This window comes from Parambassis ranga, chromosome 4, assembly GCF_900634625.1.
Source record: "Parambassis ranga chromosome 4, fParRan2.1, whole genome shotgun sequence".
NCBI lineage: Eukaryota > Metazoa > Chordata > Actinopteri > Ambassidae > Parambassis > Parambassis ranga.
In genome coordinates, this window is record NC_041025.1 from 19,265,017 (window position 1) to 19,288,129 (window position 23,113).

Here is a 23,113-nt window from a genome sequence, read left to right on the forward strand (position 1 = left end):
GCTCTCTCACAGCTCTCTCAGTGTGATCCGCGTCGCTCTGAGTACATTATTATGCTCATGTTTTCCTGCTTATTATTGTCTGTCCTGTGGAGTGAATCGTCCGGTCTCCTTCCTCAGCGAACAGATATCCGACGGTGGTCTAATTATGGACGACACATAAAGGTTGTTGTGTCATTTGTGCAGAATAACAGCGCTGTATTTGAACCAATCGAAGACTTTTTGCCTGTTTGATTAACCTGCAACATGTGACATGAGCTGTGATGTTGAGTTCTTCAGAAATGACATCTAAAGTTGTTTCTTGCAGAATTTATATTGTTGTCATGGAGATAGATGATTTTGCAATTTCTGATATTTAATGTTCAGAATGGAGCCTCTAGGCTGAACCAAGGATGCTTCAGTTTGACGTCATTCACCTCCAGAGGCTGATAAGCACCTCTTGTGTGTTGGCCCTGTCCATGACCTTTGACCTCTGTTATGTTTTTCATCTTTGTCTGTTGGAAGTACATTTTTTAAGCTGTTCATTTGAATAAGCTGAACTCTAAATGTGGACAGGTTAGAAGTTGAAAAACTCTAATGTCACCTGAACGCACCATTGACATATACATATTGTTTGACCTGCGTTTGTGTGCAACTAAGGGCACCAGGGGGCGCTGCAGTGAGACAGAGATCCTAAAATTGGACTTCAGTGAAAATAAGTGTTGACATTTTTTGCGGTTGTTTTGTGGCATCCAGTCAGATTTCTTTAGAAAAGCTCATGTTGGGTTTCATTTACCTACATTTACATTTGAATACTTTGAAAAGATGCGCAGCATTCATCATCTTCTATGCCTTCAGTTCACTTGTATCTGATGTTTCCATATTATCTTTAAAGAAACTGCCTCCCACACGTCTCATGAGAACACAACATAGGAATTTTTTTTCATGTGTTGTGCGTTCTTCAGTGGTCGGGCTGATGGAGAAAGGGCAGTTATCGTTCTGTTATTTTCTGTGCCTCCAGCTACACGTGACGTCCTCCTGATGATTGTACACACACAAAAAAAGGGGCCTGGTTCCCTGAAACGAACAGCACAATTAAAGCCTGTACATGTTCACGCGAGCTCCATCGGTGCAGTAAGATATTCACGTCGATTTTATTCTTCTTGGTTTACATGAGAACAGAAAATCTCGTCTGTGGTGTCGTGTTGTTTAGTTGTGGTTTGTTTATTTAACACAAACGCAGCTGAATCAATCAGGTTCACGTTTTTTTCTGTTCTTGTGTAAAAAGAAGCTTCCTTTCAGCTGCAGTGTGTCACCATGTGTCCTCGCATATTACACAAGGTCAGTGGTGAGGCTGGACTTTGCAATAGTGAATGATTGTGTGTGTGTGTGTGTGTGTGTGCTGATCACAAAGCTTTGCAATACTGAAGTATTTCTGATTTTTCTGACCCATTTTATTGGCTGTAGATAGATTTAGATTTGCTGTGTTTATTGCTTTGTAAACAAGCTTCTGTTTTTCCAGTACGTGTGTATTTTTTTCTGACCTGATATATACTGTAGATTTTGCAGAATTTTATATTACACTGACATCGATATTGTTTTACTGTGAATAAGGTCATTTCTAGAGCAATTTCAGCATGCCTGCTTACAACTGTAATATATCAACAGTTTTCAGTAGTTAATAATAATAATAATAAGATTGTGTTTGAACAGAACACAACAAACATTGTTTTTATTTACGTTTCCATTGTGTATTTATGGATAGTTCTACCTTCCATAAGTCATACTTTTGTCTTAATTTTTTTTTGAAAAATATATATATATTTCTTTTTCTCCTAGAGCAGAGGGAATTGTCTTTTACATTCCTAAATAAAATGTGTACTGAAGCGCATCGTTGTTCTCACAACAGTCACTTTGTTGTCGTCTTTCCGCCGACAGTCACTTTTGCACTTAAAAGTCAGGATAGATTAACTGCAGGGACAAAGTCAAACATGATGACACATACATAGATAAGATAGATACGCTTTTCTGGAATATTGAAGCGTTACAAGTAAACATCATTATTTTATGTCGTTAAAAGAAATGATACATATTTTAGAAAACCATAGAACGACATGCGAATAATCAGTCCAACCACAGTGATCCTGCTCACAAGGTCCTTTCATAAACACTCAGCAGCAGGTCACTCCATTTGCTTGAGTATGACATCTATATACCTGGCAGACGAAAAGTACAGTTATACTGCCCTCAAGTGTCCATCGCAAATACTTACACCTAAGATGAAATGAAAGTGTGGGTTATGTATTCAGTGACGCCATGAAAGATTATTCTAAACTGAAGGAAAAAAAAATGTTTTTCTGTTCCTGTGCAAATGCAGCTGTTCCTCCTGACTGGTCCATAAAAATCCTGTTTTCACAGCTTCTTCAACTCTCAACAAAAATGTCTTTATGACGCTTTTTAAAGAAAATCTGCAAAATTAAGAAGCTAGAATCCATCAATCACATTTTGTTAGCTTTAAAAAAAAACAACATTATCAACAAAGCGGAGGATAGAATACAGCTGACTGATTACTGGCTCTGATTCAATGCCACCTCTCAGCGACTGCATTTGCACATCCTGAACAGCAAACTCACTCGTTTATCATGTTGATGAAGATTCTCGGTCATCCAGGTCATTTTCTTTTAGAAGGCTGAAGTGAGGCAACTGTACTTACAAGCCCGGTTGCCTCGCTTCAACCGTCTGAACATTTACTTATCATTTCTTAAGGGGAAAAAAGATAAGGCAATTTTCTCCCCCAAAAAACAAAAGGAACAAACAGCAGCGCCACATCTGTATCTGCCGTCCTTTCTTAGCAACATTCATCCACCTGCCGTCCGTTACAAACGAAGGCTGCTACACAACTGCTGAGCGATGTCAGCCACATGTTTGTAAAGTCTTTAAACGCAGTTAGTGACCTATGTTTGTCACTGGCACAGTTACATTATTCTTTTTCATACAGTTGGAAGTAAGATATCAGATCACATTTAGAGCACAGGCTACAACAGTCATCCGAAAACATAAAACATCAGCGCAATATGACAAATAAAAAATATACACATAAAAATATGGCAGACTAAAATGATGCCATGGTGATAGAAGGAGCATTGTGTGTGTGTCTCTGTGATGAAGTCATATTCACTCTCAGAGGCTGTTTTAAAGGTCGTTTTGTGGCTGGAGATGCTGCAGCATGGTGGTCAGCTTGGTGACCAGGTCCTTGAAGGTGATTCTCATTTCGGGTGTCTGCTCCCAGCACCTGCGCATCAGCTCGTACACCTGTCGAACAGGTTGTGTTAGACTGCAGTGATGCATATTACAGTGCTCAAAATTTTAGTAGAGATTTCACAAGCAAAATTTAGTACGGGTTAGTTAAATGCTAAAAAATGTTTTATTATATTATTTAAGCACAGATAATAATAATAAAATAGTTGTTTATTTTCTACAGAAGTCTCAAAGCCAAATCTCAGTTGCTTTTTGTTGAAGGAATTAAGACCCCATTCACACTGGGGAAATCAATCCAGCTAGAGTGGGATTCGGGCCGTATCTGGATATATCCTGAGCCTGAGTTTTTTTCTGAGCGTGAACACCGCAAATCCGGCTATATCCAGCTTGATTTCAACCCACCTCTTGGAGGTGGATGTAGCCGGATTGGCTCAAATGTGGCTCAGGTCTGAACGCAAATGCAGCTAGTGAATCCGGCTAGTGACGTGATACTTCCGGTTCACGGGGACAGTGTCCAGGGCGTGTACAAAAGCCGTATGAAAACAACCGTCGAACTATGACAGCTTTGCCCTGAGTTTATTTTCGACAGGGCTACAAAGGAATAAACTGCTGTTTGAACCGAAAAAAAATGAAGCGACACGGAACAAAAAGAAAAAAGCACGACGCATGTGCATATGCGATCCTACCGCGGACTCTGTATATTACGGTGCGCCACCTAGTGGTTTGGAGGACCACAAACATGCCAGGTTAAGCCGGATTGAGCACGGACACACGTGTGTGATAGCCAGATTTGAAAATAGGTCTGAATGTATCCAGCTTAAAGGATATCCAGATACAATCCTACTCTAGCTGGAATGACTTTCTCCAGTGTGAACGGGGCCTAAAATGATGCTAACCTCATCCCTGTGGCTCTCCATACTGCAGGTTTATCAGGATTTCTAACATTTCATCTGCATACAGATTTTAATCAGGATGTAAAGTGATCAATTCTAATTCTAAATGTGGTGTTTCCATGCTGTGTGGGCCTGGGAAATGTTAATGAAGGCAGCACATTTAAAACCCTGAGTGAATGTCATTATTGTGTCGTCATGTTGTTGTGCTGAGAATGAGTTACTTACAGGCTCAGGGCAGTTTTCAGGACGAGGCAGCCGCTTCCCTTCTTGCAGCACTTTCACCAATCGGATGATGGTCATCTGGCCGTGAGTTCGGCCAATCATATCAAGGAAGCACTGCGGGGGCGAGCACAAGGACAGGTTACAAAAGGAAACATTTGCTCATTTGTCTTTTAGATGTGAAAAATGGGACAGTGTGTGGTGCAGATGTGAACACTTGTACTTTGCACTGTTTGGTCACATGACGCTCTGATGTCTCTGTTTTTCCATTTGTTTAACCTTTGCTGGTCTTTTTCCCCCCATACAGTGTGATTGATTTGTCAGTAACAGCTTGATGTCAGTGAAAGACCTTCATGATAAACTAAGTTCCGAGCGTTGGCAGCGGCTGCAGATCGGAGTGCTCAAGATGGAGTCTGTCATCTGCTGCTCTGGCTACAAACCAACACCATCTGCCACCTACAAATGACTGTGGCTGTGTGTGTGTGTGTAACACTGTGATAAACTCCTGTATTTCTGTATATTTATTAATGTTTAAACAGTGTAAAACTTGATGTAGGAGTGCTGTACACTGACCGTCATAGGGCTCTTGGAGGAGTCGCAGTAGGTGAGGAGCTCGTACATTGTCACTCCGAACGACCAAACATCTGAAGCCAGGTAGAACTTGCAGAGAGTCAGACACTCGGGAGCATACCTGAAACATGACACAAATGTTTTTTCATCCACATTTATGAGTTAATGAGACCATTAACCACCATCCTGACTTCTCTCAGCTCAGTTCAATTATCGTGTGCGTGTCCGTCCCCAATAAGCTCTCTAATGACTCTCAAGGCGAGGTCTTAAAGGGTCAAGTTAACAATCCTTTTCTAGCTTCACTCTTTTCTTGACTCACCAGAAAACAGGGCTGTCGACGTCGTCCTTGACCGTGTAATATCCGTCATTGTCCTTGAGGCTCTTGGTGAGGCCAAAATCTCCAATCTTCACAATTCCCTCATTCTCCAAAAGGACATTTCGGGCAGCCAAATCTCTGTGGATGTAATTTCGTGATCCCAAATATTCCATACCCTGAAATAAGAAAAAAAAACAAACAAACAGGTGAGACAACTTGTAAGATGTGTCCAAAGACAGGAGTCTGTGTGACATCAGTTTTAAGACTATGTGGACACGCTCACATCCATTGTTTGTAAGAGGCCATGTGCTGCCTTCATCGGAACAGTTTTTCTTTCAAAGAACATAAAGACAGTCAAACATGCAAAAGAAAAGACCCAGTATGTGTCAACGCGGACTATACAATCCTCACCCCCATGTGACTATCAACATGTAATGGTGAAGGGAAGTACAGCATGTGTCCAGCTGTCTGTGTGTGCAGCCTTACCTTGGATATCTGGATGCAGTAGCTGAGCAGGGTGCTGAGGCTGGTCTTGCCTTTGTTTCTAGGGAGATACTCCTTTAAGCTTCCCAGTGGAAGATACTCCATGATCAGCTTAACAGCCTGGCCACCTGATTCACACACAACAGACATTCATCTTCTGTGTCTGTGCCGTCATTTGAACATGTGTGCTGTAGGGTCTGTGCTCTCTCTCCTCTTACCTTCCTCTTGGCAGATGCCCTTGTACTTCACGATGTTCTGGTGGTACAGTGCCTTCAGGATGTCGATCTCCCTGGAGAGGTTGGTGCTCTGTTCTTCCCGGTTCTCGGGCTTCAGTGACTTAACGGCCACTAGCTCGCCTGTTCGGTCTCCCCGAGGATCATAGCGGCACAGCTCCACCTTACCATAGTGACCCTGCACGAGGAACGTATGAATTAGTGAAATACGAAACGCCCTGTGGAGTCTCTTTCATCGTCTCAGTTTACTTTGTTCTGCTCCTCCTCCCTTACAACTGGTCAGTGAATAAAGTGATCACCTGTCATTCACTGTGGGTGTGTAATTTTTTTTAATGTGCTGCACTAAATGCAGAGTAACACTTTACCTCTCCCAGGTCTCTGATCTTCCTCAGGAATCTCTTTTCAAATATGGTGGGGTCCACCTCAGGTGTGGGCTGGGGTTTGATGGATGGATCTGAGAAATGGAAAAAGATCAGATTTGACTTCACAGGTAAACCAGTCTTTTCTTCAGCATACACGCTTGCGTCATAGGAAGTCTAATGTGGTTGACAGCCTCAGTAGAATTGTTCTGTGGTTATGTAACTGTTATTTTGCACTGGTTTCCACACAAATGGCTACTTGTTATTGGGGCAGCTTGTTATTCATGTGAAACTTTTTGAAACTTTCTTCTATAAAACAAAACCACACCACATGTCCAGATGTGTTTTCCCACTGAATCATTTGAAATTTATTATTTAAGAGACACTAATGAGTGAGAAAATAAACACTAAAGGCTAGAAAGGATACGGACAAATGCCAAGAACTTATATTGAAACCACCACAGTGGTGAAAGCTGCTGAAAGCCATTGCAGTCCCAGAATGAGTATACATTTCAAAGACATAATGGGGAAGATGAAGGAACAATTAACTGACCTCAGGCATGACAACCACAAGTCTGTCTGACTGAGCTGAAGAGTCTTTTCTTAAAAAAAACAATACTACAGTGCTGGCCACAGAGGAATGCCAGCGTATTTGAGGTTCACAGGAAAGCTCTGTGTGAATCTCCTCAGAAGCAGCTTGTCAGTAAAGACAGAAACACAGAAAACTGTGTCTGAAAACACAAAGACACCACTGAACCTAGCTGGGTAATCCACAGCAATACCTGGCACTGTCAACTTTACAGGAGTTCATAGGTAATAACAATGACGGCAAGAACGTGTCATGTGTCATGACAGTGTGACGGAAACAGTCACTGAGGGCAGGTGAACCATCATATATTTATAGTTATTGTATGAAAGGACATTGTGGAAGAAATATACTCCAAGGGTAAATATATTCATTATCCAAGAACTAAAGCGTGGGCATGGATCAAATATTTATAAAAGAGTTGTACTCCCTATCTTCAAAGCCTTTCAAGTCCAATTTAGACGTGTGATAAAACTAATAACACAGGCTGCAGTATCCAGTTTTGGCCAGCAGGTGGAAGAACAGAGTCTACTATGTTGCTATGGGGCCCAGCTGAGGGGCAGATCAGTGATAACGCACCCAGTGAACTTCCTCAATATCATCTGAACTGAGTAAACAACTCTCTCTCGCGCGCTCTCTCTCGCTCTCTTTGCGAAGCCACAACTGAGATACAAACCATGCACAGCATTCAGGTCATATTCCAGCTCAAAGCAACAGACCCGTGCAGTGTTTGAGTCTGTTTTGTAGATGTAATGACTTTAAAGTTTTGGATGTTTTAGAGTAAAATGTTGACACAATGACATTAAAACTGTTGAAACCAAATGCTGCCTGAGACTCTTCATGTTATGTAAATACTGCAGCATACAGGTTTGTCTCACACTTACTTTTTTCTTCTAACATGTCGATATCTCTGACGATAGCCCTGAAGAAAGGCCTCTTTTTGGGATCATAGTTCATGCAGTGGGTCATGAGTTCTGCCAGCTCCTTGTAGTCTGGGGTGGCCAGCTGGCACTCTGTTTCGTAGAACCTCTCCTTCTGCTCAGAACAGAAACACAGAGATAAAGTGTTTTCGTGCATCTCTCTAACACAAATATTACAGATTATCCATCTGTATGTGTCCCGTACCTCTGTGAGCTTCTTGTCTTTGAGGGGAACCTCGCCATCATAGCAAATCTCCCACAGGGTGGTACCAAATCCCCATTTGTCCGCTGCGATGTTCAGGGACGATGCATTCTTCACACACTCTGGAGCAATCCAAGGGATACGATGCACACACTCTGCAGATGCAAACAAAGGCAACTTTAGCAAAACGTAATGACCTGCTCAAATGTGACACTCAGATTTGTTTTAGTCGTACATTTCTGAACTCAAACGTAAAAACAATAAAAAGTTTGTTTTGTTTTTGTTGATTTTTGGCATTCTAAAGTGAAGCTGACGCATACATACAGCTTTACTGCAGGACAGCACTGACTTGGTCTATTTAGGACTTTATATTTGTAAGCAGGTATAATAAACAAACATATATTGACCTTCTTCCTGTTATGTCGTAATAACTGAGAAACTATGTCTCACCTGGAAACTGTTTGACTTTTGCTAGTCTGCTTGAGGTTTCTCACCTTATTGTTTTCCCTTTAGCACTGAGTCTAAAGACAGAGAGTACCATAACACTCTGTGTTGTGCATATTCTAATGCTTCTGGGCTATAACTACAATATTGTTTTATGAGATTTGTTCTTCAACAAAACAAAAAATATAACAGATAGCTGACTTAAAATGTCTAATTCTAGTAGTATCTAGATGCTTTGATAACATCAGCTGACTAACGTATATCACTCTAAGTGGAAAAAATGACTGACTGGCCGAAATTAGTGGCCAACCTCCACATCTGGTGTTTTGTATCCACATTGTGTATGTCAGTAAGGGAGCTAAATACTGAGAAATGGGACCGGGAAAGAAGGATGTTCAGGGATGACACAAAGGACAGAAAAAAAAAATGAGGCAAATAGATTTGAGGGTTTGAGAAAAGCGATCCGAGATTGCTGGGAAGCAGGGAAGAAGAGTGCTCCCAGTGGGTTTCTGAGCACTTTAGGCACTATGTTCAATCAAATCTATGTACAAGGACATCGATATATAACTGGAAGACGCGTTGACCAGCAAAGTGATGGAGACAGAACAAGAAATGTTAAAGAGTTCTGGGAACAAAAAGCGTGGAAGAGCATTCCCAGGGGCATGCAACGATGGATGGTTATATACATTTCCAGTCTGTCCTGCAGGTTGCTAATGTTATATCACAACTTGTAGCTTCACAAAAGAAATATGAAGCAGCCATTTCAAGGGAATGGTGCAATCTGAGAAGAGCCTTTGTTTTCCTAGATCTAGCTTTTACAAACCAAATTACGGTCCAAGATGGAAATGTTCCTACTCCAGTGTCTACTCATTATGTGACAAATATGATAATTATTACTGACAACCTCTGCTTGATCAGAAATCTTCATGTATTTATTTTTTTCTGCATTGTGCAATCGAAGCAACAGAAGACAAAACAGAGAAAATAAATACATAATCGACAGCCATGACTAGCCATGAGTGTTAAAAGAAGAAAGAGAGAGAGGGTGTGTGCTTTTTTCAGTTTGGTTTTACTTTCATTTACAGCTTGGAAGTGGAAGTTGTGAAATTTTCCATGGTGACTGTGTCGTAACCATTTAGGTTGTGTTTTCAGTCAGCACGGCTGTGCCCTTTGTACTCACCCTCCCTGGTAAGAACTGTAATTGGTATTCCTGGGTCGCTTAGCTTGATGAAGGGCCCTCCTTCATCAGCATCCAGGCCATCTCTGGCCAGCAGGATATTTTTAGCACATACAAAGCCATGGACCAGCTTTTTGTCCTCCTACAAAAAAAAATTAAACAAATACATAAGCAGGATATGACACCATAGATTATGTTCCATGACTGTTGTTTTTTTTCCTCTCTTACCAAGTAGCTGAGAGCTGAGGCCAGCTGCTTGGCCACCTGGAATTTCCATGGTGTGCTAAGGGGACTCTGCTGTCTCCTCATAAACAAGTCCAACGGCCCCAGTTGGACAAACTCCTCTACCATGATATCTTGTGATACAAAGAGACAAGTGTCAAAAAAGAGACCCACAGCTGCACCCACATCGCTATTAATGTGAACTTACTCTCCAAGTGGCGGACACACACTCCATACAGCAGCGCAATGTGTTTGTGTGAAACTTGTCGCATCATACTGGCTGTTTCAAAGAAGGCCTGTCGACAGAAAGACAAAGATGACTCAATACATAAACAACAGATTACAGAGACTCATACTGTTGGGTATGATTTTGAAGCTGCGTACGGCTAGTATTAGTTTTCAGTAGTTATGAGTTCATGTCTCACCAAAGAGATGTCCCTGTGCCCAGAACCAAGAACCTTTAGGACCACCTTCACCTCCTGGAAGGATGAGTAACCAGCATCCTCATCTTCTTCATTCTTAACCCTCAGTGTGCCTGAGTAGATGTTGGTTTTGGTGCCCCTGCCAAGGTGCTCCTCCTGGTTAACACAAGGATGAGAGAGGAGTTTTTCATAGTTACATCTAGTATCTATAAAATGGCCACCACAGTAATCATACTGCTGTATTATATTAACAGAAGAATGAGAGCGATGTAGAGAAGAGAAAATATACCTGTTCAATCTCTTCCTTGAGAATGCGATGGAAGCTGAGCTGACTCTCCTGCATGGGTGTCTGAGGGGTCGGCGCTCTATCTTTTGTGACCACCAGGAGGTTGGAAACTTCTGTGACATAAAAAAACACACAGATTTTAAAGGAATCTGTCCATAGTATGAAGTATTTTCTCAATTATTAATTTAAGTTATTTCTATGATGATCTATGACTTTGTTGTCATGGTCCTCTTATTGTGGGACGGTCATTCAGTTCATAAAGCCAAGAATAAACTCAGAAGGACAAATGATATTCATAATGAAGTTAACATGCTCTGAAGAATTTTGCAGTACCCTTAAAATATGATTTACATGCTTATGTATGCGCTGGCATTCTGCACGGCATAACTGTGTATACCTGTGGTAAAACAAGCTCTCATCAATTACGTGAATTGTGGCAATGATGTAAACAGATACTCAGGTTTGGGTGTAGTATACTAATTTAGTTTACTTTTTGTAAATACAATGTGTGTGTGTTTGTGTGGGTGCGTGGGTGCGTGGGAGGATCAAGCGAAAAAAATCTTCAGCATTCTATACGTGTTTGTGTGTGTGTGTGTGTGTGTTGTTTGTGGGTGTCTAATGGTGTGACAACACCAGAGCACTGTGGTATCAAGAAAAAAAAAAAAAACGTATCTGCACTGCGCGTCAACAAGCTTTAAGAGAACTCTTCTGTAACATGCAATCTGTGTTGCCAAACAAAACATTCACACACACACCTACCAGTGAATATTACATACTACACTGCACCCACTCTTTAACCCCTAACCTAATCCAAGCCTCATCTCATTCCTTACTCTATCAATTTACTTTGTTATTTTCAGATGTATTAAACATAACAGAAGGTAAAAATAACAATAAGTCAACTGTATCACGTTATCAGGAAGTGGGCATGCAAGTGTGTTATTGTTTCAAGAGAACATCAACACAGCTCTCCAAGATCTCCCCTGAAGCTGCTCTAGTTTAAGGACTAACTACAGACAGTCAATATAATCGCTACAATTAACACCACATGGACTCAGACAAACATAAACAACTCAGCACATCCATGCAAACTATACACAGCTCCACCTTTCCCTGAGTGAAGTAAACAGAAGGGTGCTAGTTTGGGTCCGGAAACCCACATTTACAACTCTCTTCCTCTCTGACACCATTTCACAGACACAGACAGACACACACACACACAGACACACACACAGAAACACACACATAGTTTGTGCCAACACTGCTTCTTAAGCCCCTCAGTGACACACATTCACTTAAAGAGAAACAGCTTTGCTTTACTGAGCCTTGATGGTTCAAATATTCATGCCTGACAACATTTCTGGCACTAATGTTACAGTCAGGTGTGGTGTGTGTTGGATGTGCTACCACACCCAGTTGTGATGTTGCAGCTACAGCAAGTAATGCAAGATAAAGTGTTGTGTTGCACTGCATCAATAATGCAGTGCCAGCTATAAATGCTTTTCACAATCATCACAAACAACAGACTTCCCATTTTCAAGTTTGCATGAGTAGCAGGATTAATGTTGCCACATTGCAACGTCTATATTTATGCATGAATAAATCTATGTTGATGTTATCGTTAAGTTTCCTGCTTCAACCAGTTGCATTACTAAGGAATGAATTTTTGTGTGGCATTTGTAAACACACCAGTCAAACTTCTATTACTGCACAAGTAGCGTCTATTAATCGGCTACTGTGACACAGAACAAAAGCTCAAAAGCTCTAAAAAAAGTACTGTAACTGTTTTAAAACAGATTATGTTCTACATCTGGTGCTGCCTGCAAGTTTACCTCTTGGCTGCGGAGGACAGCAACGGAGCAGCTGGAACTGGATGCTCTCGGAGCTAAGGTTCTGGCCCTCAAGGTGCTCCACCAGCTCCTTCAGAGTGGGGCGCAAAGTCTCAGTGCCGTACAGGCGGAATCCATCAGGTGTCACTTGAATTTGGAAGTTCTTGTACTGCTTCACATTCCGGGACTCCTTTAGGTCATACTGGATGAAGAATTGGAAATATTTTTTAGTCCAAAATCTGCTTCAAAAAATTGAACTACAAATCTGGAAAAATCATGAATGAGAAAGAGGTAGATTTGTGTATAGCCCCTGAAATAACAGCTAACAAACAAGAACCTATGGTAAAATATTAAAGCTCCACAGACTCTTGTTAACAATATGTAGACACACACCCCAGAACCTTCTCTGTTCTCATTTCCCTAGACCCAGAAGGTCAACTTTGTGACTGCAATTCTGTATGTGTGAGTGCTTCTTGAAATACTGACTCACAAACCAATACTGACATGTAAACCTGTAATTTTATATTACATGAACTGATACTGTATGGTTAAGTGCATCTGTGTGAGTCACGCAACCGGTGAGTTGCTGACCATAGTGCATAACAGTTCCAGTTCACTGGGTTGCCTATCAGATTTTCACGTTACACAACTAGAATGCACTACTTACTATAATATAATGTAGTAGTAAAAATTACCACTTATTCCACTGTGAGGATAAATTGCAGCTTCCTAACAATAAGGAACTATGTCAAACCTACCTCAGTACAGACCACAGTGATGATAATATAGTCGTAGTCAGTACAGCTCCAGCGCAGGATGTAGGAGCCTGGCTCATTGCCCTCCTGACGCAGCTTGTGGATGGCATACTCCGTACTGGAGAGTAAGGGAATACAAATAAAAAGGACTAAGTAGGTCAATAAAATTAAAACAATAGACAGATTAACCATAAAACTACAGAAGCAGATGGATATGAGTGGTGAGATTTTGATTGTTAGAAACAACAACAACAAACCAGATGGGTCCGTGGCAACCGTTGTTGATGTTTTGCACCACTGAAGCTGGGGCTACCTCCTTGCACAGGTAGTGATGAGCATCCACTGTCAGTCTGAAATACCCATCCACAAGGGCTGCAAAGGACAGAGCATCAGTCCTGGATGCCATTTGCATCTCCTGAAAAGTGATGAGACAGTGAAAGAGAGGTAAGGAGAGGGGAGGGAAGTGGTCAGCAGATGAGATGCTATTACAGCACTCCTGAGACCCATCTCAAAGAGTGGTGATGTATAACAAACTCAGTGTCCAATTTCACAATGAAGCATGACATCACCTTTAGTCATGGTCAATAGCATGAGGTAAGCTTTGCTTCAGTAAGCCCTTGCCTGTGGTGACATTAACATGGAAAAACAAGTAGCGGTAACATCAACTAAGATAGTTATGATAAAAGAATTTACTAAGAAGGTGGTTGCCGGGATTGACATGTACATTTAAGGCTATTAAAAAGCCACATAATGTGTGTACCAAAATTTGTTTTGTAGTTCAGAGATTACTAATATATTTTAAATATGGAGGAGTAGTTTATAAATAAACATGTGTTAGATACTATAAAAACACATTTATCATCTTTTCAGCAGCAACTGACTATGTGACATTATAGTAGGGAATAAAAAAACATTTACATCTAATTAACACTGTCCTTCGACTTGTTTATATGTCAGTCTCACCATCTTCTTGTTGTCCTGTCTATAGATGGTGACTGTCGCCTCTCTGATGACAGCATGTGTGATTTCATGGAAGTCGCAGAACACCACCCAGTCATCACTAGCTTCTTTCTTTTTGTTGTTTTTCTGCTTCCCATCCTGCTTGTTCTTCTTGGATTTGCCTTTTTCTTTGGAGTTTACAGCAGTCTGTTTTAAAGATAAACAAAGCAGATATTCACACACACGAGTCATGTAAGAAAATAAACTTTTTTTTAAATATTGTCAGCTGTTGTAGTAAGACAAGATCTTAATGATTTCCAAATAACACATCAGTGTGATGATTGCATGCATTTTGGCTTACTATTGTGGGTTTCTTCCTCCAGGAAATGCCAGTGATGCCAGCAACCAGGACCTGCATGTCATGACTTGTCTCCATGCACTGACTCAGGCTCTGCCCTTGGCTCTGATTGCAGTACCCTGAAAACAGGAAGTCAGAATATTTTACACATACAATTGTTAGAAATAAACATTTGGGTTCCTTAAAATATATCAATGATTTACAATTACGAGACAAGCACAGGTAAAGGCTTAATGTTTACGCTGAGAAGAAGAAGGTTCTGGTTAGGTTTAGCAACTTTATACATTGCTCAGAATTTAGTCTTCTCTGTGATAAGTGGGTTAATGTGATATGCATTCTTCCTTTCACTTTTGGTTCACACATTATTCTAGGTATGTTTGGATGTCAAGTGCAACTATTTTTTTTAGAACTGTAGGTGGGACACCACAAGTATTCTGCATGTAAACATACCAAATAAACCACCATCATATAACCACTTTACTTCAACACAGCTGATGAAAGCATTGCAACAGCACCATAGAGTAAAAATAAACTTCACTTGTTGCAGTAAGGTAGCCATTTGATGTTATTTCTCATAATGCCAATTTAACTCAACAGTGTTTATTTTAGTCATTCATAATCCTCACACTGAATTGTTGTATGCTATTTATCTAGCACATTGCCACATACATTGCCTCATCATCACCATCATCATCATGAATTCTTACCATAGTAACCTCCATTGTAGAGATCTCCTTCCTGTATTACACTGAGTGAGATGGGCTCAATTAGTTCACTGCCCAGGCTGCTGGTCAAGCCCTCCAGGGTTGCCAGGTACTTGATCTTCAGGTCATACTGAGTGATGTTGCTGTCCTTGACTGTGCGGCTGTTGAAATCACTGAGGAATTTCTTGAACACGTTGTTGATGCGCGCACGTGTCATAAAGTTGCGCTGCTTAATGGTGCGGTTCATTGACTCTGGGATGAAGCGTTTGTAGCTGTAGAGATTAGGACAAAAAGGATTATTCAGTATAGTGTTTACACTCTGTCGGTGTGCATGGAAACACATTGTAATTTGAAAAACGTGTGCACCATTTTGTGCGCTTATTACCTAACTTCGCGTGAGGCAGTGGTCTGGGACATATGCGTGCTCATGGTGTGATGAGTGATGGCGAGCACAGCCATGCCCAAACACTCATTTTCTACCTCGTGCTGCTCTGTCTCTGACTGGGAAGTCCTCGGTGGAACCATGCCTGTATGAAAGTCATGTTGGCCCTGTGCAACAGCAATATATTTAAGAAGGCGTCAGACATATCTAAGATACTACATAAACATTTACATCTGGGAACGTCTAAACTGTGCAAACACACACCTGGTAAAACAGGTAGTCCAGGGAAGAAGCGTCTAGTAGGGGTGTTCCCTCCGGTGTCTTCTCTGGACTCTGTCCTCTGAGTTTGTTGATGCAGTGTCTCCAAACTGGTGACTCACCTTCAGTGGTGCCATGCCAGTTTCTGAAGTAAAACCTAAGACCAGAAGAAACACACAGGGTGGGGTCTCAGATTTAAAATGACGGGTTATGTCAAGAGGATGTTAGTAATAAACAGAAAGTCAAAAAAGAGTAAAATTCCTAATCAAATCAACCTTGTTTTTTTTAATTAACTACATATATTAGCAAGCTATTGTACAGAAATAAGATGTTTTCCTTTACCTGAAGAATCAGCATATTGCAGTCAATAAAAGAATGCTGACATTAGCTATCAACAAAAAGCTGCTGTGTGTTACTGTAACTTTTGCATGGCTGCAGACTTGACAGTCATCTGCTGACCTGATGTAAATCAATCCCAGGACATTTGTTTATGCTGAATACATATGAGATATCAAGAGTTATTTACAATACCCTGCTTGTTTGGTCGCCTGCACTATGAACACCAAGCAGGCTGCAGCAAAGGCTCATACAACACAAGACACAAAGGCACCAAGCTCTCTGCGCACTCATTTTTTTTTTCCTCCACTAGTTATTGTCAAAGCAGGAGGTGGAAGGAGGAAGTGTAAAAGACACCACAGTAAAGTATTTCTTCTCTTGAAATGCATAAATACTGCTTGTGCAATTGATTCTGTGAAGGAGTTTACTGTCAAAGTAATCCCGTAATCGAGAAACAAATATGACATTGTTGGCATGGTTAGGCATAAACTCTAGTGAAACTATTTTTCACAAAATAGAGTATAATAAGCAATGTAGTCCTATCTGGTGTTATCACTGGATCAAGTCTAGAGTTATGTAGTCTTCTCTTGGCATCATGTGCAAAGGTTATAAAACAGAAATACTACTTTCTTTATTCAATTATAATTGCCTTTGTATGCCTTGTAAAAGATTCTAAACATTTATGACCAGGGGTTGGAACTGCTAACCTAATTTCTTTTGTTGAACCTTGTTTTTTCCGCTGATTTCTAAAGATTGCTTCACATATCTTTGGTTACGATCCCTTCTCTGTATTCTCTTGAAGTCACATATTTTGATCTAAAAAGCTTCTCATTACAATTGTGAGTTTAAAAACCCCTCCGCAAATCAAACAAGACACAATCCAGAGATCATGTTTCATAGCCTGGGCTCTAAGCAAAAGCGAGCCAAATTGTATTTACGTCAGTGGTGGCTTGAAGGCTGATGGCAGATGATTTGTGACAGCACATAGTTTGAATGATACTGCTCCAGTCCATTCTCAGCCATTTGTCACCCTCGGACAAGTCATGCCAAGGTTTCTGTCTTTGTCTGCAGCCCAACTGGCAAAGCACGCACAACACAACACCTAATCTTGTCCCAGCCAGGACAAAGCAGATTGCAGCTAGCTCTGAGCCCCAAAAAAGCAGGGCTCATGAGTAACGCCAGTATAACTAGTCTATACACATGTGATTGCATTTAGGAAATCATAATTTGGATACAAACAGCAGCAAACTTAATGTAGCTCATATGACATAATTCTTACCTCATGCGATAATGCAACTTGATACTGGTTTCTTCTGTGATCTTGAACTCATAATTGGGTGGGTACCAGGTGCAAGTTTCTTCATTGTACAGGCAAAATAGGTTATGGCATATGGGAGAGATCCCTGAGGGAAAAAAAAAGATCAATATTTACAGCATTATGATCATTACAATATGACAGTTTGCAGCTAAGAGAGTTGTGTTGTTTTACACTTTGCTTTTTTCATGTGTTACTCCAAAAGCTTGTCAATTTATGAGACAATTCATATAAAAGTCAGTTACTATTATGACCCTCACTCTAGTTTTACTGCAACGTTTCATGGAATTTGTTGAATCACTAATTTTCTTACCATTCATGATGATTAATCTTTTAAGGTGAGTCACTGAAAACTTCTAAAAATCTTGATTGCAATCTCTTTTAGCTTTTATACAGCAAAGCAGATAAAGCCTGTTTAAATCTTTAATAAGGGTTAATATTTATTTTTCACCCAACTTTCAAAGGAAAAAAACGAAAGTCTGGCATGCTAGACAACATGTAAGTCACTCACAGCATTCCTTGGCAGCTTTCACACAGAGTTCCTCTGCGGTGTAGCAGCCTTTAGGGAACTGTAGTTGTTTTACCCCCGGCATGTAAAAGTGGATCTCCAGGCCCAGGATGGTAGCAGGAGGGGAGGAGAGCTGGGCCCTTCTATTTCTCCTCATCTTCAAACAGAGTTGCCTGCTCAACTCCATCACCCACAGAGATGGCATTCAGATTCTGGATAAGTGAAGTGAAAAAGAGAAGTGAGGCAAGTGGAAATTATTTTGTTGTGTTTTTTTCTTAAGGTCACTGGTTTTGTGAACAAAAAGTTTTGCAAAGACACTAATAACTCAGGACTTCTTTTTCACAGTCACTGTCAGACAGTCAGAGGAGTGGGGATGGTGAATGGAGTTCTAACAGTGAAAAAAAGGCTGTGAGTTAACACAGCATAAAACGTTAACAACTAAATGGCATGCCATAGTTGACAGACTAACAACTGGTGCACTGCCAAAGCCCCATTAATTTCCACCTCTGGAATGTATACAGAGAGACATTACAGAAACTGTTTTTATCACACAGACATAACAGTTTACTCCTGCTGATGAAAATGGACACATAATATTCAGTTATACATAGTTAAACCCACCAAACACAGCTATTACAGAATAAAAAAGAAAAAACATCAAATAGCCCACTTCACTGTTAAGGTATACCCATATACCTGCCATGCACAAATAGACAGAAGGCCTTGTGACCTACATACGATGGCTACAGTGTACTGAGTGTTTGTTTTTGGCTGGTGTTACGTTCACTTTTTACTTGGCTGACAAGTGATTTTCTATTGAGGTGATACATTACATTGAAAGAAATGATGCTCTAAGATACAAAAAAAACACTAAATATACTCCATGTAAACTCATCCAGTTTTACAGTAAGCTTAAAAAGTATGATTCAAATCACCTAATTTACTTGCCTGATCACCTGCCTGATTTTTACATTTATATTATTACATCCTGGGACCTGATACATGGCAGCTCTTAACCACATCATGCGTAAGCACAGCAGCCAGCATGGTGAGCGGGCTGTCTTGGTACAGCTGAATTTCTTCAGAAAAGATTTTCAATGAGTCATCAGCCTTTCTTTTACAGTGAGTGAGCAGAATCGTCAGTGCATCAGTTTATCTCAGCCTTTGCTTTTCTACTTAAATTAGAAGTGGCACTTCTAATTGTCTCATACAGATGTTATTAACCTCAACACTGTATTTTACAATTTTGGAGTAGAATATTAATTAAGTAATGACCTGTTGATGGTATTCGTGACACCAGGTCCACTAGAGTCACGTCTTAACTGTTCCAATCCATTGAAATAGGTGTGAACTTGTCCTATACTCCCTCAGAACCATTTTTTTTACGTCTACATGCATTGGTTTTGATGACTGGAGTCATTGTTTCCACCAAAGAAAGAACAAGACCTTGGAGGAGCATAATGTAACTACTGACTGACAGTCAAAACTGACAGTTGTGTAGGTGATTTAGATGGCTGAAAGAAAAATACACCCCACTACATTTTCCACAAAAAAAGCAGAATGCCTTTTATAGCGGGCAAAAAAACAATATTAAAACCTGAGCTTTTGTATTCAGTGGAAGGAATGGAACGAACCGCCACTTGCGTTGATTCTTAAGAGAATATTTTTAACAAAACAACATGACACATCTTTGGTCATTTAGAACAAAGGTAAACAAAGAAAAAAGAACAAGATTCCCTAAAGAACGTAAAACTGAACACAGCCGTCTTATTGACTTGACAACCTACTGCTGCATACCCCTACTAGGGCGGCCAACTAGCCAGCTCTTTATTACTTTTATTATGTCAGTCAGAAGGTTTTGAAGGAGTTTCAAAACAATCATCAGACTTTATTCTGATCTTAAGGATCTTAAGGGTAAAAAACCAATACAGGTCAGTGCCATCTCATCAACATTCAAACGGCCAACAGAAGAAGAATGCAGCAACCGTGTAGAAGGTTTTTGTAGCCTAACATCCAAGAAAAAACACAGAAATGCCCAAACTGACAGCAGATAAAATGTCCTTACCATAATTAATGTTTAGTTTTGGGTTTTTTTGTGATAGTTTTCCCCTTTCTATACCCCTTTCCCCTTACCCTACCAAAAGCATTCTGTTATACTCTATTAAAAAACACAAAGCAGAGCTCGGGTACAAGGACATTGTTTGTAAGTAATACCTTCAGAAACTTTGTCACCACACCCATAACTGATTTTTGGTTTGAACTGAGGACATTATTTCACAAACAAGAAAAAGGTACATCGGCTTATTGGTTCACATTGTTCAATGCTACAATGTTATGTTTTATTTAGGTCTGCAGCAACTACAACTGATTATACAAGTGATTAATTAATTGAACATTTCAGCTTAAGCTTCATGTTTAAGAAAGACACTTGGTTGTACAGAACGCCATATAAATGGATATTAATCACTCATTTATATAGTGCACTTGTTGTTTTTCGATATTTCTTTAGTCATGTGAAATTATTTAAATTAAAAATGTTCTTTATTTAATCATAGCTGACAAATAAAATGTATTATTATTAGTATCATATTGATATAATCTGATGAATAAGTTTTGAAATGACCCCTCAACTATTTTATAGGAATCACTAAACTGGCTGTATTGTCTATTTTGGTCAAGTAAGGATTTGAAACATTTAAAGTTAAAGCATTTAGGCTTCACTTCGCTTTATTATGGGCGATTGATTATTGGTTCCACTGATCATTAGAATCTATCCAGTAGAGCATGAGATGATTGGTGAAAATGGAGAACATATTGTTCTCTTAATGGCATGTTTCAATGTTTTGGGTTTATTCTACACAGTTTGTTTTATTTGATGGAGTTCTATTTGCTGTTGAGGTAGTAGAAACATGATATAATAATGACATTTTTTTGCTTTAGCATGACTCATGGTGTGGGAGGGAGTTATCCATTCACTGCTCAGAGGGGATCCTCCCAGGTGGTTCAATGGTGGTCCCCAAAAGAACATGATGTTTATGTTAATGTTACTGTTAATAGATGGCTTAAGATATCATCCCACATGTTGGTTGATGTCAAATCTTGAGGAGATAAAGGTTTGTTATGCAAATGAATTTGATACCATTTAAAAAAAAACACACACACACACACAATAGTAATTGTGTGTGTTATTGTATGTTTTTTGTGTCTCATTCTGCAATACTGTAAAATGAAAAGATAACGGAGGGGGAGAAATGCATTTATATATAGATATTAAAAGTGTCATAAAGTTAGTTATCACAAGAAAAGGTCAAATAAGTGACGGTTTGACGATTTACTTTGATGCTAAATATCACAATGAATACCAAAAGATTGGCTTTTTCTCTTTTTCTAGTACTGAAATGAACCTCTACGTTAAGATCAAAGTAAATATGTTCAACTTTGACTCTTGAATTAGCAACTTAACATTCATTACAACATATGTACACAAACTTGATAGATAGATTTTAAAAAAAAAGGACTGGCAGGTAACGCTGAAAGACTCATAGTTAGAAATCCAATTTCAGTAAGTGGTGAAAAGGTTACTTGTCTTTGTGTATGTGTGCCCATGTGTGCCGTGCCAAGGAGGATGTACCCACTCCTGTAAACACCAAATGTGTGAAACCACTAAGATAGCCAGTTTTAGTAAAGGCTGCAGCTGAAACATCAGAATCAGAAATACTTTATTGATCCCAGGGGGAAATTGCTTAAAACATGGCTTATTTGCCAATTAGAAATCTGATTCATAGAAGTCAAGTCAGAAGTGGATCAGGTTCAGGCTGCAATATTTGTGTTTAATCAGATCAACAGATGAGAACCAAACATTAATTCTCACACATTTACATCATTACAGCTTTAATTTAGACTTCGGGTGGGAGACTAATATGAACCACTTTCCTTCAACAGAGCCAATTTAAGTTGGATTTGCTTCCAAGTTTTACTCAGGATGACAAAATAATAATAATTTCAAGCATTTTACTTTTTTCCCTGAGTTGTAGCAGAGTCCCCGTGGTCCCCGTGGTCCCTGTGGTCCTCCTGGTCCGACATTTAGTCATTTTCGCTTTTGTTTTGCCCACTTTTAGCAGATTAACATCATGAAAACCATGTTCGTTTTTCCACATTTGTCATTTTCTCCTCTTTCTGTTATTTGTGCTAGCATCATACTCTCCATCGGACCTGTGTTAATGTGTTTAACACAGCGTACCTGCCCGAACTGAGTCACGAAATCGGCGAAATCTTTGCTGTAAAGTGGACGGCGCTGGTTAACATTAGCTTGCTAGCCCGTCAGTTAAATGAAATTGACAAAGCAGCTCCAGTATCCCCACGCTTGGCAGCGACAGGGAAAGATGAGGAACCATTAGGAGTATTACATGGACCAGAGGACAGACTCTGTTTTAGATGGAAACATTTAATAAACGGCTATTTACTCACCCAGCAAGGTTCGCCAGACAGCTGGCAAGTAACTTCCGTTTCGTTTAGTACATTAGACGCTTCGACCAACTCGGAGGTCCTCTCTGAGGGGTTTTTAAGTATAGCTTGTCGTCGGTTTGATTCCAAACCTCCCAAAAGTAACAGTATCCAGAATTGAAAAAAAAACGTTAATTCCACGGATTTTGTAAACGTCAGACAACTAAAGCGGAGGTAGGTCGCTCTCCTCTGCTCTTGCTAACCCTTCCTGACAAGTGACAGCCTTTTCCCGAAAGCAACGCAGTAGGTGCCCGAAAAACTCGACAGATGATTGGCTGGACGGCCTGTCGCTCAAGATGACGTCATTGCCCCTTTAATGGTAGCAGGTTGCTGAGAGATCACAACATTGATCCAACTGCTCTGTATCCTTACTGTGGGGAACTGTAGATCTGCCAGACTTTATGGTATGAATCTAAGATTATTATGATAAATATCAGTTAGATTCCCACTTTAACATATATTCTAAATTAAATTATTTTATTTTAATCCAACTTTGTTGTTTGACACGACTTAAGACTGCATGTAAAACTACCAGGGCTAAAGGATTTGATTTTTTAATTCATTTAAATGTCTTATATTCACTTCTGCTTGGTATCTGATCCATTTCTTCTAGCGGTGGAGAACGTATTGAAATCTTTGCCTCAAGTAAAAGTACTACTA

General features: G+C 40.0%; 1 protein-coding gene across 1 annotated transcript; it reads right to left on the bottom strand.

Annotated features, from left to right (window-relative positions):
- Positions 1-1,680: 1,680 nt before the first annotated feature.
- Positions 1,681-22,677, bottom strand: jak1 (Janus kinase 1). Its single transcript, XM_028404662.1, has 25 exons — positions 22,418-22,677; positions 17,954-18,162; positions 17,407-17,530; positions 15,798-15,948; positions 15,537-15,700; positions 15,155-15,423; positions 14,451-14,566; positions 14,114-14,296; positions 13,408-13,565; positions 13,154-13,268; positions 12,399-12,597; positions 10,570-10,679; positions 10,284-10,436; positions 10,067-10,154; positions 9,865-9,992; positions 9,640-9,778; positions 8,019-8,170; positions 7,778-7,928; positions 6,314-6,402; positions 5,934-6,126; positions 5,719-5,843; positions 5,236-5,408; positions 4,920-5,037; positions 4,353-4,463; positions 1,681-3,288 (listed from the first exon to the last, which is right to left on the bottom strand). The coding sequence occupies exons 2-25, from the start codon at positions 18,153-18,155 to the stop codon at positions 3,169-3,171; spliced, it is 3,531 nt and encodes a 1,176-aa protein (XP_028260463.1). The 5' UTR covers positions 18,156-18,162; positions 22,418-22,677; the 3' UTR covers positions 1,681-3,168.
- Between the last annotated feature and the right edge of the window lie 436 nt (positions 22,678-23,113).